Below are 14,148 nucleotides of genomic sequence, written 5' to 3'. Positions count from 1 at the left end.
GTTGTTCTGTGATGTGTTACAAAAAGTACTTGTGTGCTTTAATTAACATGGGCAAAAAAATCTGTGTCAAATCTTCGAGCACACTGCAATTCCACACTTAATTTTTCAAATGGGGTGTGAGGGTGGGGGTATTCATTAAAATGGGAAGAATTGGTGTTTGTCACTTCAGGTTTTGCAGAGGGCTAGTTGCTTCTGATTCTGACGAGGAAGAGTAGCTTTATACACCACGAGTATTTCCCTGAAGCTGTGTAAAGACTGATCTAATGTTCTGCTGCTGCCAGAAAAATTATAGCTTGCTCTGCTTTCTTACCCCATCTCTTGTACTGACTTAGTATTTGACTGTTCAGCAAGCTCATTCAGCTTGCAAAAACAGTGCAAAACTGCATGGTGGATGGGTTTAATCTTTAGTGAGCTAAGCTGGCTTTGAAGGGTCAGACATCTTAGAGCTGTCTCAAGAACGGGACGTGGGAGGTATGGTTGGGAAAGAAAGGCAAAGGTGAGAGGCAACTGAATTTTGGCAGGAGTAAGCTCTTAAATTGGCTTTGGCAAATGAACCTTACCCTTTTCCCTCTGCCTGCTCCTAGAATTGGTCCTCCTGCGTGCCATTTTCCACGTTCTTAAGGTGTGAGGTTCTTTGGTGTTTTTTAATCATTTGCTGATCTAATGCAAGCAGGGTTTTCTTTTGCTTTTCTTTTATTTCTGCTAATAGTGAAAGGGGAAAGATGTTTTTGTTACTACTGCTGTTTTGGGGGGCAGGGGGGAAAGCTAGCCTATTTACAGAAGGCCCAAATGCTTACTAACTGGGCTGCTTTGTATGAGCCTATGGAATTCTTGCTGAAAGCTTGCTTTATTTCTTGATCTACAGGCATTTCACGACCCCGGTCGGATAGTGCACCACCCACGCCAGTAAATAGGCTGAGCATGCCCCAGAACACTGCTATCAACACCACTCCACCCCATAACCGAAGGCATCGGGCAGTGACTGTGAATAAAGCAACGATGAAAACCAGCACTGTAAGATTTCATATCCTGTATTTAAGGAGCTGATCCTTTTGATAGTTTCCTCGGTTGGAGGAAGTAACTTCCTTGCTTCTAGGAGCTGATTTGTTCTTCTGTTCAAATAGGTAACTACTGCACATACTTCAAAAGTGCAGCACCAACCCTCCTCTACTTCTCCACTCTCTAGCCCAAACCAGACAAGTTCTGAGCCACGGCCACTACCAGCTCCTCGCAGGCCAAAGGTTAACAGCATCTTGAACCTCTTTGGATCGTGGCTATTTGATGCAGCATTTGTTCACTGTAAACTTCATAATGGAATAAACAGAGACAGCAGCATGACTGGTAAATATTACTGAAAAATATATGTACACTTTTTCCCTTGTTTTATTGACATTTCCTACCTGCAAGATTAACATATGCATAACAAAAAAAAAATCTGAAGTGCTGTATTATGGTTAACCCCTCCCAGCTGAGCCAGCACCTGTTATTAGCTGAGCAGGTGCTTGGGGGCTTTAAAAAAATCACTTTTTACTATTAAACACTCCCTTGCTCTAACAAGCATGGCAGTCCCAATTATGCTAGTGGGGAAAATTTTATTAAGTGAAGGAAATAATGTGATAAGAATCCACTACCTAATTTGAAATCTGCTTGAGTATCTGTCTGAGTAATAGCAACTTTTTGTAGCGACTCTAATGTTTGAAAAAATTGTCAAACATCACTCCAGATACTGCACAAAGTGGTGGTACTCCTTGCTTTTGGAGAGTGTTATGAAAACAGAAGTCCTGAAAACAGCAAGTGAAGTTGCTGCCTTTCAGTGACAGTTGCTATGTGTTTCCATATATAGCTTGATACTTTGGTTGTCTTCAGTCCTTAACTGGTAGATTTATTTTGTCTCCTATGCTTTGTTCAGCTTTAGAGGTTAGGTGTTTTGAGACATGATAGCAGAATTAGTGCTCTGCTCAGAGAGGCTTTTTAGCACTCTTATTCCTTTTGGTGATCATATTCAGAAAAGAATAAACTTTCTCGCTCCTTGCATTTATTCTGTTCTTCATGTAGTATTTTGAATCTCTTCTAAACTCTTCCAAGAGATCTAACTATCAGGAGCTCACTGGCCTAAGTAAGCAAAATAGGAGGCAGAGGTTTGTTGTAGCAAGTTGGGTTTATAGTGGGACTTGACAGCAGCAGATAAACTGATGATCTTCCTTGTTTGTTGTGTCACAAACCCCTGTGTGGAGGTGATGGGTTTAGGATTTGGGATCTGTTAAAGGTATTTTTAGGTATGCAGCACATGGTTTTTGAAATGTTCAGTCATGGATTTCTGTGGTAGGAGGTTCAAGTCCCTCTGTAAAAGGCCCATGACACGTTGCTAGAGAAATAGCTGAGCTTAGGAAGGAGTAAGGCATAATTTGAGGATGTGTTCAATTGCATATGCAGCTAATGTATTTCTGTATTTAATGCTTTTCAGATTGATTGGATCATTTTAAGGGACAGGCGAGGAAGGAGAGGCGGTGGGGTGGCCCTGTATGTTAGGGAGTGTTTTGATTGTATAGAGCTCAACGATTGTGATGATGATATGGTTGAGTGTTTATGGGTAAGGATGAGGGGGAAGGCCAAAGAGGCAGATATCCTGCTGGGAGTCTGTTATAGACCACCCAACCAGGATGAAGGGGCGGATGAAGCGTTCTACAAGCGGCTGGCACAAGTCTCTCAATCGCTAGCCCTTGTTCTCGTGGGGGACTTCAACTTCCCAGACGTCTGCTGGAAATACAACACGGCAGAGAGGAAGCAGTCTAGGAGGTTCCTGGAGTGTGTGGAAGACAACTTCCTGACACAGCTGGTAAGTGAGCCTACCAGGGGAGGTGCCTCGCTCGACCTGCTGTTTACAAACAGAGAAGGACTGGTGGGAGATGTGGTGGTCGGAGGCCGTCTTGGGCTTAGCGACCATGAAATGGTAGAATTCTCAATTCTTGGTGAAGTAAGGAGGGGGGGGCCAGCAAAACCACAACCATGGACTTCTGGAGGGCGGACTTTGGCCTGTTCAGGACGCTGGTTGAGAGAGTCCCGTGGGAGATGGTCCTGAAGGGCAAAGGGGTCCAGGAAGGCTGGACGATCTTCAAGAAGGAAGTCTTAAAGGCGCAGGAGCAGGCTGTCCCTGTACGCCGTAAGAAGAACGGGCGGGGAAGACGACCGGCCTGGCTGAACAGGGAGCTCTTGCTGGGACTCAGGAAAAAAAGGAGAGTTTACCGCTTGTGGAAGAAGGGGCAGGCGACTCAAGAAGAGTACAGGGATCTCGTTAGGTCGTGCAGAGAAGAAATGAGAGAGGCAAAAGCCCAGCTAGAACGCAATCTGGCCGCTGTTGTTAGAGACAACAAAAAAAGTTTTTACAAATATATTAATGCCAAGAAGAGAGCCAAGGAGAATCCCCATCCTTTATTGGATGCGGGGGGGAACATTGTCACCGAGGATGAGGAAAAGGCTGAGGTACTCAATGCCTTCTTTGCCTCAGTCTTTAACAGGCAGACCAGTTATCCTCAGGGTATTCAGCCCCCCGAGCTGGAAGATGGGGACGGTGAGGAGGATGAACCCCCCGTAATCCAAGAGGAAGCAGTCAACGACCTGCTACGCCACCTGGATGCTCACAAGTCTATGGGGTCGGATGGGATCCACCCGCGAGTGCTGAGGGAGCTGGCGGAGGTGCTCGCCAAGCCACTCTCCATCATTTATCAGCAGACCTGGTTAACGGGGGAGGTCCCGGACGACTGGAGGCTTGCCAATGTGACGCCCATCTACAAGAAGGGCCGGAAGGAGGATCCGGGGAACTGGAGGCCTGTCAGCCTGACCTCGGTGCCGGGGAAGATGATGGAGCGGTTCATCTTGAGGGTGCTCACAAGACATGGGCGGGACAACCAGGGGATCAGGCCCAGCCAGCACAGGTTCATGAAAGGCAGGTCCTGCTTGACCAACCTGATCTCCTTCTATGACCAGGTGACCCGCCTAGTGGATGAGGGAAAGGCTGTGGATGTGGTCTGCCTGGACTTCAGTAAGGCCTTTGACACCGTCTCCCACAGCATTCTCCTAGAGAAGCTGGCGGCTCACGGCTTAGACAGGTGGACTCTGCGCTGGGTCAAAAACTGGCTGGACGGCCGGGCCCAGAGAGTTGTGGTGAATGGAGTTCAATCCAGTTGGCGGCCGGTCACGAGCGGTGTTCCCCAGGGCTCAGTTTTGGGGCCAGTCTTGTTTAATATCTTTATTGATGATCTGGATGAGGGGATCGAGTGGACCCTCAGCCAGTTTGCAGACGACACCAAGTTGGGCGGGAGCGTTGATCTGCTCGAGGGTAGGAAGGCTCTGCAGAGGGACCTGGACAGGCTGGACCGATGGGCCGAGGCCAAGTGTATGAGGTTCAACAAGGCCAAGTGCCGGGTCCTGCACTTCGGCCACAACAACCCCATGCAGCGCTACAGGCTTGGGGAAGAGTGGCTGGAAAGCTGCCTGTCGGAAAAGGACCTGGGGGTGCTGGTCAACAGCCGGCTGAACATGAGCCGGCAGTGTGCCCAGGCGGCCAAGAAGGCCAATGGCATCCTGGCCTGTATCAGAAATAGTGTGGCCAGCAGGAGTAGGGAAGTGATCGTGCCCCTGTACTCGGCCCTGGTGAGGCCGCACCTCGAATACTGTGTTCAGTTTTGGGCCCCTCACTACAAGAAAGGTATCAAGGTGCTGGAGCGTGTCCAGAGAAAGGCAATGAGGCTGGTGAGGGGTCTGGAGAACAAGTCTTATGAGGAGCGGCTGAGGGAACTGGGGTTGTTTAGCCTGGAGAAGAGGAGGCTCAGGGGAGACCTTATCACGCTCTACAACTCCCTGAAAGGAGGTTGTAGCGAGGTGGGGGTCGGTCTCTTCTCCCAAGGAACTAGCAATAGGAGGAGAGGAAATGGCCTCAAGTTGCGCCAGGGGAGGTTTAGATTGGATGTGAGGAAAAATTTCTTTACTGAAAGAGTGGTTAAACATTGGAACAGGCTGCCCAGGGAAGTGGTGGAGTCCCCATCCCTGGAAGTATTTAAAAGACGTGTAGATGAGGCGATTAGGGACATAGTTTAGTGGGTGGTGGTGTTGGGTCGATGGTTGGACTCGATGATCTTAGAGGTCTTTTCCAACCTGAATGATTCTATGATTCTGTGATTTTAATTTTGACATAACCTGTACCTTGAGCAATTTTAATGAAGTGCTTAACCTGAAGAGGATGTCAGCTGAGATGCTGCTTATGCAAGTGTCATCTGTAAACAGAGGTGTTGTGATTCTAGCAGAAGTACACAGTCATTCAAAATCAAAACAATTGACTTCCTTGAAGGGGTTCCAGGGCCTTCTATTCATATATGCAATGTCTTAAGTTGCCTAACAGCAGTCAGAAAATTGTCATATTGCTAGCCTTACAGAGGGACTTACTACCTTCCTGAAAACTAGAAACAACTATTGGGAAATCTGTTCCTCCTCCATGCTCTTCAGAGCTGTCCATAGTGAGACCAGTCCTTGCACGTCACATGTTCTGCCATTTATTAGCAGCAGTGGATCTGAGAGAATTACATTGGTGGAGACCCAGAAAACTGGCTGTGTTATGTCCCGCTTTTCTAGCGATTTGGAAGACAGAATTAACTTAGGAATTTAGTCAAGTGTTTGCTGCTCTTCCAGGATGCCATGAGTGTTGTTACCGCTGTGTAAAGTACTGGTCACAGCAATGCCATGGCAGGCTGTCAGACGAGAGCAAACTGAAGATGGACCCATACTGCTGAAACTTTGTAGAGAGGCACTAAAGTTGTATTGCCTGATTTATCCTTTTGGATAAATCCTTTTGCTCAGCCTCTGCTTTAGGTGAGAAAATGTAGCAAGACTTCTAAAGCGCTAGGCTTCTGCAGTTTCTGTTGGCTTGAAGCATCGGTGTCTTTTAAACCAGGTTTAAGTCCAAATTGAAAAGCTTCTGTTCTGGGAGTCTAATCTGTGAAGCCTGATGCCTCCAGGTGAAGTCTTTTCCTCCTCGAACAGTGTAAGGCAGGCAGTGCTGTGCTGGACTGATGAGGTGGCCCAGGAGGGTTGTGTACTGTGGTCCCTCTCCATCACACGAGTAGGGCCCATCAGTAATAATCAGATCTGCATGTTGTGCCCATCCACCTGCCTCTGCTCATGCTACCCAATATAGATGTGGCTTGAAGAAAGAGGGCAGCAGAGAAGGGACAGTTAGCTGCCACAATCCCTACCCTTAGGAAAGAGGATAAAAATAAATCTGCCTGTTACAAGACTTCTTTTTGGCTGCAGGTTGACTATATACCTGTATATCATGGTCCACCTGCTATCCTCTGTAGCCTGGTACAGTAACGCTTTTGATACTAGCTTGAATATTCTTACCATGTTTGACACTGCTGTTGATAATCTTTGCGTTAGCTTCAGGAAGCACTTTTATTTTTATGGATGCTTTAAATGTTTTATGATTGGGAAGTGTCTTCACTTAAAATCAGCTTTGCTATGTAGTACTGTCTTCCACTGGCCCACACGTACTATTTTTTTTAGGTCTGGGACTGCAGCTGTATAAGATCTCAGCAGCTTTAAACCCTTCTGATGTTCAGTTTGTTTCAATGCCATGCAGTTAAGAATTTCTTCTCTCATAGCTCTCTGATACGATTTCTCTGTTTCATTGCTGGCTGGAAGATTGAGGACCACTTTGAAAAAGGAAGTGGCAAAATATCTTGATACAGATTGCTCCTTGGTCCTGCAGAGAGTTCCCCTGCCATGGGACACCTTTGTGGAACACTGCATTTTCTAGCATGTGTTTCTTATTCCTCTTCTGTCATGTGACACATTCTCAATGAGAACCCATGAGACATGATCTCTAAAGAGCTATTCCTGAGCTGAATGCGAGTGTCTAACAAGTAACTCTGTGGATGAGCTGTGGTCTCAAGTTCTAGTTCAGAATTTAGTTCAGTTCTTTTAAACAAACCCTGCTGATTCACATGGACTAGCACATCATCCTTCTCCCATCTTACAACATAAGTCTTTTTGATGAGCTTTAGGAAGTGAAGAGCTGTTGATCAAGGCTGATGTGAATGAGTACCTATCTACCCTTGCTTTTCTCCTTGTCCTGGAGATATCTTACTTCTCGGACTCTTTAACCTCCAGAAAGGAAGTCAAGAAAAATGACAGTGGTGGAAAAAATGTGCAGCTTTTTGTAGGTTCTGAGCTGAAAAAAATGTCTGGATGGGTGGAAGGGTAACTGAGCTTGTTCCACTTGACCCTGCTTTAGGGGGATAGGGGGGTAGCACTGACTATATCATCTCGAGGTCTCCTCCAGCCTCAACTCTTCTCTAGTTCTGTGAATATAACTGGTGCCCCACTGTGGTTCAGTTTTCTACCATCTTCATTGGTAAGCTTCTTGTACCAACCCTTGCATGATTCAGGGTAATTGTACGTATTTCATGTTTGTGGTTGCTGTGGTTTTGTCTGTCTCTCTTTGGGAAAAGAGACTTGTTCTCTCCCACAAGATTAGCTGGAGGTCATCTGTATATGCCTGAGTACTGGTGGAGTTTATCACCTGGAAAGCAGTCTTCCTGTTTGCTCTGAGCCCCGTCCTTCAAGATAGTCTTGTGGTGGTGTTTGGATTCTGAAGCAAAACAGCGATCTTGCCATTGTTGGTGTAATGCTTTTGTGCCTCGACTGTCCTGTATCAGGCTTTAGTTTCTGCACTGAGACCTTGATGGTGAAGCTTTATGGCTGACAGCTAATGAACATTAGTCTGTATTGTGGCGAGAGAGGAAAAATGATCTGTTCGAAAATGCGTAGTTGGTTTGAAAGGAACTGCATCCTGCTGGTGTAGTCTTTAGAATTAGATGGTATTTATTTAGCTGTTAGTGTGGCATAAATAGCTCCCTGTGATTGGTACTTGAGAACTCTTTCATAAGAAATTCACTATGAAGCCTTTATGAAGTTAACCCTGAATATGGCAGCTCTGGGGTGTGTGTACATGTGCCGTGTGTAGCTTCACTGGCAGGATGTGTTTCAGTTAGACAAGCTTGGCCATACGGTGCATGCTGCTGCTAGTTGCCGTCTTCAGCAACTTTTGAGAATTGGGAGAAGCTCATGAATACCTTGTGCCACCATTTCAGCGACTGAATCTTCCAATTTGATGGGCTCATTCTTAATCCTTGTACCTAAAGAAGTCAGTCACAAGCCTGCCAGCTGTGTGTTACAGCAGCTGAAGCAGTCTTACCTAGGAGGGTTGCTGGTATCGCCCAGGTGCTGTTGGCAGTGGGGGAGTCTTGGGGTATAGTTTTACCCTCATCTCTTCTGGCCCTACTGTCATTAATATTAATGTCCCAAAGAATGTTTCTGGGGGTCTAGGAGCAAACTATAAGCAGCCCTGATTAGGGACATCTTGAGTATTGCTGAGAGGCCTGGTCACAGGTCTTGATCTGACCCTGTATGCTCAATGAAGCAGCTCTTATGAGGTAGTGGCATTCTCTCCTGGTACCTGGCTACTGGAGTCTTTCCTCGCTTCTTTTGCTGGAGATTGGTTTTGAGATGTTGATGTTTCTGGTAGTGTTCTGCCTTTTATTTCTGCTTTGGAAGATTGTTGATTGAGCTGGTGGTCAGGGGAGGCATGCCTGGGTATACTGGCTGCTGTTAAGGGTTGTTAGCAACTTGGGTTAGGGAAGACAGAGCTGTAATATGGTCAGGAACTCACGGTTTGGAAGCAGGAGTATTGCCTTGAGAAGACTCTGCAGGTAAGTAACCTTCCCCCTACGAGACATACCCCACGTCACAGAAGCCTTAGCACAGCCTGGTGTGTACTCCGTATACAGTGCAACACAGGGAAAGGTACTTGAGCTGGGAAGGGTTAATACATCCGTTTAAAGGACTGATGTACATTGATATGAACAGCTCTAAATCTTATTAGTATTTTGTAACTTTTTGTTCATTGTTTTGCATGGTACTTTCAAAACCATAATTTTGGACCTGAATGCCAATTTCCTATGTGTTTAACGAGCTTGCTATATCATAAAGCTTTTAATCTATTTTTTAAAAAAGCTAAAAGCTTCTTAACTTATATTACGATTTCACCATCTTAAAAGTATTTTATAACTACTGCTGTCCTTTGATTTGTTTCCATTTTATTTCTATTATCTTGCAGCATCTTTTATCCAAATTCTTCTTTCTTATAAATCTTGTAAGTAGGAACCAGTAGCTTTTCCTTAATTGCGGTCATGCTTTTCTTTTTCCATAATCCCATATTTTATTTGTAAATTCATTCTCATTGTCTCTTGTAGCTTTTGCACTTTTACTTGAAAAAGACAAGTAATTTTTTTGTGTGTGTTTTTGAATGGGGAGGATTGTTGGCAAAAGCAAATTAATCTGCCTGAATCAGTCCCATCTTTTCTGTACTTTAGTCTGTGATCATGTCATGAGTTTCAGGACTTTGCACTAACCATGTTTTTTTTACTTAAAGCTTATTTTACAGACCTAGTGTTTGATTTGTATGCATTGTGCATGTAGTGTTTTTTTCCAACTACAATATATTGCTGGGTAGTTTATTTAGGACAAAAAATGGCTCATGGGAAGATGCATAAAGATTTGTGCTTATTTGCTACTTATGTCATGAAAATTTGTAAGGTAACAGTAGGTTAAAACACGAATTTAAAGACAAAATTAAGAGTTAGACACTTGTCATTAGGACGTTTCCTTTAAAAAAAACAAAAAACAAAAAAACAAAAAAACAAAAACAAACAAAAAAAAAAAAAAACCCTACCTGTAAATTAACAAGTATTCCAACTGTCGAAGTGTTAATGGGTCTTTGTTTGCAAGACTGATTGTGAACCTGATGTTCCCCAGTGTCCCAGGTTTGAGATAGAGGAAGTTCTCTGGTACTGGTGGAACTACATTGGCATGATTCTGTTAGGAGCACACATTATCTGTTGTTTGGTTTTGTAGCTTATAAAAGTTTTGAAAATCAACATAGTCTTAGCTAAAAATAAGAAGGAGCGTGCTCTTTCTGCCGTTAGTAATCCAAGAGTGAAGTTGTCCAAGGAAAAAGCGAAAAAAGCAGGGGGGGGGAAAAAAATCACCTTGAGAGCAATGTATCTTTTTTTGATTATTATCCTGGAAGAAAGGATGAAGCCAGCAAAGCGAGTGGCCTCCTGCATCGTATGCACATGATACTGATGTGTCAAAGGGGACCAGAAATCTCTCTAGAAAGACATGAATTCAACTGGTTTGGGCTGGCAGAACTGTCCTGCAGGGAGGGAGCACAAAGCTCGGCAGAACCGCGTCCCGTGTAGGTAACAGCGGGCTCCTGAGAGACTTTTGTGGAGCGTATTGTGGGATAGGGAGTAGGAGAGGGCCGGCCTCCCTGGTAGCTGCTGTCTGGAGGCTGTCTAACCTCAGATTTATTTGGTGATTTCAGTAGTCATGTGAGGAGAAAGGGACTGAATCAGGAGAGTGGGTTTCAGCAAACTTCTCTTTCTGATATGGGTCCTTAGAATTTTTGGGGTTTTTTTAATAAGTATGTTTATACAACAAAATTGGATCAAAGCAATTTGGTGTTAGAGCAGCATAAGAGATTAGTTGTCCAGTTGAAAATTAAGCACTTGCTTGGAGGTCTCAGTAATGGCACTGTCTAAATGGGGGTTTTTGTGGCATTTTATAGGAGCAAGGCGCAAGGTGGTACTTCATTTTTCTGGAGATGAGAACTAGGTGAGGGAAGATCCTTGTCCTTCAGAGAGGGTAGGAAGCTAATATTGGATATAAGCATACTCTTCCCAGCAGAAAGTTGGGACAGGCTCTAGAATATGAAGGTCAGTTGTTGTCATCCTTATAAAGAAAAAGTTAGTTACACCCACAAATACTTTCTAAACAGAGGCACTGTGACTCCAATATAGTGAACTAACAGCTTCATGATAACTACTAAATTTGACTTGATCTTTGTGTCCAGGATCCCATGAGCCTATTATATATGTTAACAAAAGCGGTGAAACACTGTTTTTTCTCTTCCCAGCTATAGCAACTCAAGCTAGCGTGGAGTTTCGCCGGAAAGGATCGCAAATGTCCACAGACACGGTGGCTTCCAACCCCATGTTTGATGCGAGTGAATTCCCAGACAACTATGAAGCGGGAAGGGCAGAGGCATGCGGGACACTGTGTAGGATATTTTGTAGCAAGAAGACTGGGGAGGAAATATTGCCAGCTTACCTATCCCGGTACTAACCTATCTTCCAGTTGCTTTATTGGTATAACTTTATGGTGCAAATTAATTCACTGTGAATAGCATTCATTTACTGTCTGAGTCTTGTGTTGCCAATTCAAAAAAAACCAGTTAGCCTTCAGATGCTGTAGGTGGGGATTCCTGGCTAAACCGAATAGTGATTTCCTTTCACCTTCTCATGATGCTGGTTTTCATTGGGTTTTCTTCAAGTTCCATTTGAAGGGAGGTCCCTTAAAGTGCCTCCCAGCTGGAAGGAACTCTTGGGTTTGGTTTTTTTTTTAATTTGTCACTGAATATTGTTCACATGGAAAAAATGAGTGTGCAGATGTGAGACTTCGGACATTTTATTAGACCATGTCTAAAAATTAGACTTATGTTGTCAAACACCACAACACTGGGGTGGAATGTGTTTGTGGGTTGGTTTTTTTTCTTTAAATATAGAAATGCACTAATATTCCATTATTTAAAACAGTTGTATTCTGAACTACCTCTGCTTACAGTTTTATTTCTAATAAAATAAGGCAATCTTGCCTATCAGTGTACCTTTTTTCCAAATTTTTGTTAAAAAGTGAAATAGCAAAGGCTAGAGGCCGAGAATCAACTTTAAATCATGACTCTCTCAAACTGTTCAGATACATTTGTCCCAGATGGCATCAAAACTTCCTGGAAGACTGAACTATTTTTTCTTGCATGTTGTAATGTTTTGTGTATAGATAGCTTGTGTTTCTCTTACCCAGTTAGTGAGATTCCTCTGTGTTTGCAAGCCTTTTAAAAAAAAAAAAAAAAAAAAAAGGGGGGGGGGGATATAAGTATTCTCTAACAAGAAACTGCAAAAGAAACTAACTGCTTTAGGATGATGGCCAGCTAGGTTCCTGCCCCCCTGCTTTTTCATTTGTGAACTGGTTATGATGGCTATGTTTAGTCTCATTTTCCAAATTGCTGATTAGTGTGTCCTGTCCTGTTCCCCCTGCCCCCGAAAGATTTCGTAGTATTTTTCTTGTGTTGGGGAGTTAAAATCAAGGTCTCACTCCCATCCTTACATGGGGAAGGGAGTAGTGGGGAGAGCACATGATCCAAGCACTGTTAGTAAACATCTGGGCTGTATTTGCACAGCTCCCAGTCTGTGTGTTGCAAAAAGTCAGAGGTTTCAATAAAACTGTGCTGCACTGGCTTTTCACATGAAATACATGTGATTTGTGAGGGGTTTTTTGTTAAGCTGGTTAGGTGTGTTTGCCTGTGCTAAAGTAACTTGGGGGGAAAGCTCATATAAATGTTTCCTAGCTCTGATTTTGAAACTTTATTTTATATAGAAAAGATCAAATAGTGGCTGCACATTCTTGTTCATGTGGGATGCTGATGCTTTTTATGTGCAAATAATTTAATCTTATCTTTCTTTGTCAGATTTTACATGCTTTTAATTCAGGGTTTGCAGATAGCAGATTTCATTTGCCACCCCGTTCTTGCCAGTGTTATTTTAAACTCCCCTCCTTTGTTCTGCTGTGACCTGAAAGGGATTGATGTCGTGGTTCCTTATTTCATTTCGGCTCTTGAAACTATTTTACCTGACAGGTAAATTGCTATTTCCATATAAATATCATCAGAAATGTGGGGAGGTGTTTATCTTCTGGGGTTTCTGTCATTCCTGAGTAGCTTTCACTGAAGGAATTCTGTAATGTGGGCCCCACACTGTGTATGTATTTGATAGTGATAATAGTAGCACTTCATAAGCTCTAATTTTTAATTTTACTTAATGCAATTTTCTTTAAAGCAATAGTAGTGCTTATTTTAAATGAAATATGTGAGTTGTTATCTATATATTCACTGATGGAAAGAATAGGGAAAAGGAGTGATTTAGCTCAAATATATTGAAAGCCTACTGATTTTTAAGTAAAATTTCACAGGATATTCATTAGTGGCTGTTGCTGCAGTGAATTGATTAAGACAGTAATCTTACACATCATTAAATAGAAAAATTGATAATTTAGACAGGCTGGTGAAATTGGAGTAGATTCTTAAACCAGAAGAGAGAACCTCATTTGTCAGAGCTTTATAGATTTCTGGATGTTTTGCTAACTTAATACTACTCTGTGCATGCCTTCTTCAACATACGTTTTATGTCTTGGTACTGCATTTCATTTTGAAGTTATGCATAAAGTATTATTTATCTTCTGGGCTTAAATCTGAGCCACTGCTTCTTTTGGACAGGTCTTAGGAGTAGAAGAATTTGCTGGTGGCTATTGACAAAAGTTGATCTGTTTGCTAGGCAGCTGGTGTTTTATACAATATGTGCATGAGCATATTCTGCGGATCTCTGATAATCCTGGGTGGGTTTGAGTTGTAATAAGCCAGTAGAGGCTCATGACCGAAACTTCCTGCTTTGAAGATGCAGTATATGAATAATACTTTCATCAGCTCATTGCTTTTGTATGGGGTACAGAATCCTTAGCAAGTGATGGTTCCTGCATGAATTCATTGTGTTATTGCTGCTGTTTTAAAAAAAAAAAAAAATAATCCTGAGCCTAGACAGAAACAGCTACATTGTATACTGGAAATTATTTAAGACCACTGGGTGGCTGTATGTTTAATTTTAACTTAATTAAATTTGGCTCCAAATGCCTGTGTAAAGTTGATTAACTGTATGATGCTTTGATTTGCAGAGAACTCTCAAAGTTTAAAATCTATGTAAACCCCACAGAGCTAAGAAGAGCTTCGATTAACATCTTGCTGTCTCTGTTGCCTCTCCCTCATCACTTTGGAACCATAAAGTCTGAGGTAGTAAACTTACCACTTTGTTTTGCGTTTCCATTTTTGTTTTCGTGGTTGTTTTGGAGTGGGATTTGGATGACTTGTGGGTTTTATTTGGTGTTCTATTTAGCACTGAAATTCTTAGAGCGACTGTATTAAAAGTTGTC

General features: G+C 43.1%; 1 protein-coding gene across 5 annotated transcripts in view; it reads left to right on the top strand.

The window, feature by feature from the left end:
* Positions 1-14,148, top strand: part of RALGAPB (Ral GTPase activating protein non-catalytic subunit beta) — a 72,875-nt gene that overhangs the window by 21,955 nt on the left and 36,772 nt on the right. For 3 of the 5 annotated variants that reach the window (XM_076352496.1, XM_076352497.1, XM_076352495.1), the window contains exons 8-13: positions 866-1,014; positions 1,125-1,341; positions 9,170-9,205; positions 11,030-11,231; positions 12,638-12,805; positions 13,894-14,008. In XM_076352496.1, coding sequence (XP_076208611.1) covers positions 866-1,014; positions 1,125-1,341; positions 9,170-9,205; positions 11,030-11,231; positions 12,638-12,805; positions 13,894-14,008 — 887 coding nt within the window. The remainder of the gene's footprint in view (positions 1-865; positions 1,015-1,124; positions 1,342-9,169; positions 9,206-11,029; positions 11,232-12,637; positions 12,806-13,893; positions 14,009-14,148) is intronic. The other 2 variants (XM_076352499.1, XM_076352498.1) reach the window with 1 other exon arrangement.

Source organism: Aptenodytes patagonicus, chromosome 14 (assembly GCF_965638725.1).
Source record: "Aptenodytes patagonicus chromosome 14, bAptPat1.pri.cur, whole genome shotgun sequence".
Classification (NCBI taxonomy): Eukaryota; Metazoa; Chordata; class Aves; order Sphenisciformes; family Spheniscidae; genus Aptenodytes; species Aptenodytes patagonicus.
The sequence above is the reverse complement of the archived record's forward strand: the minus strand, read 5'-3'. Positions and strand labels throughout refer to the sequence as shown.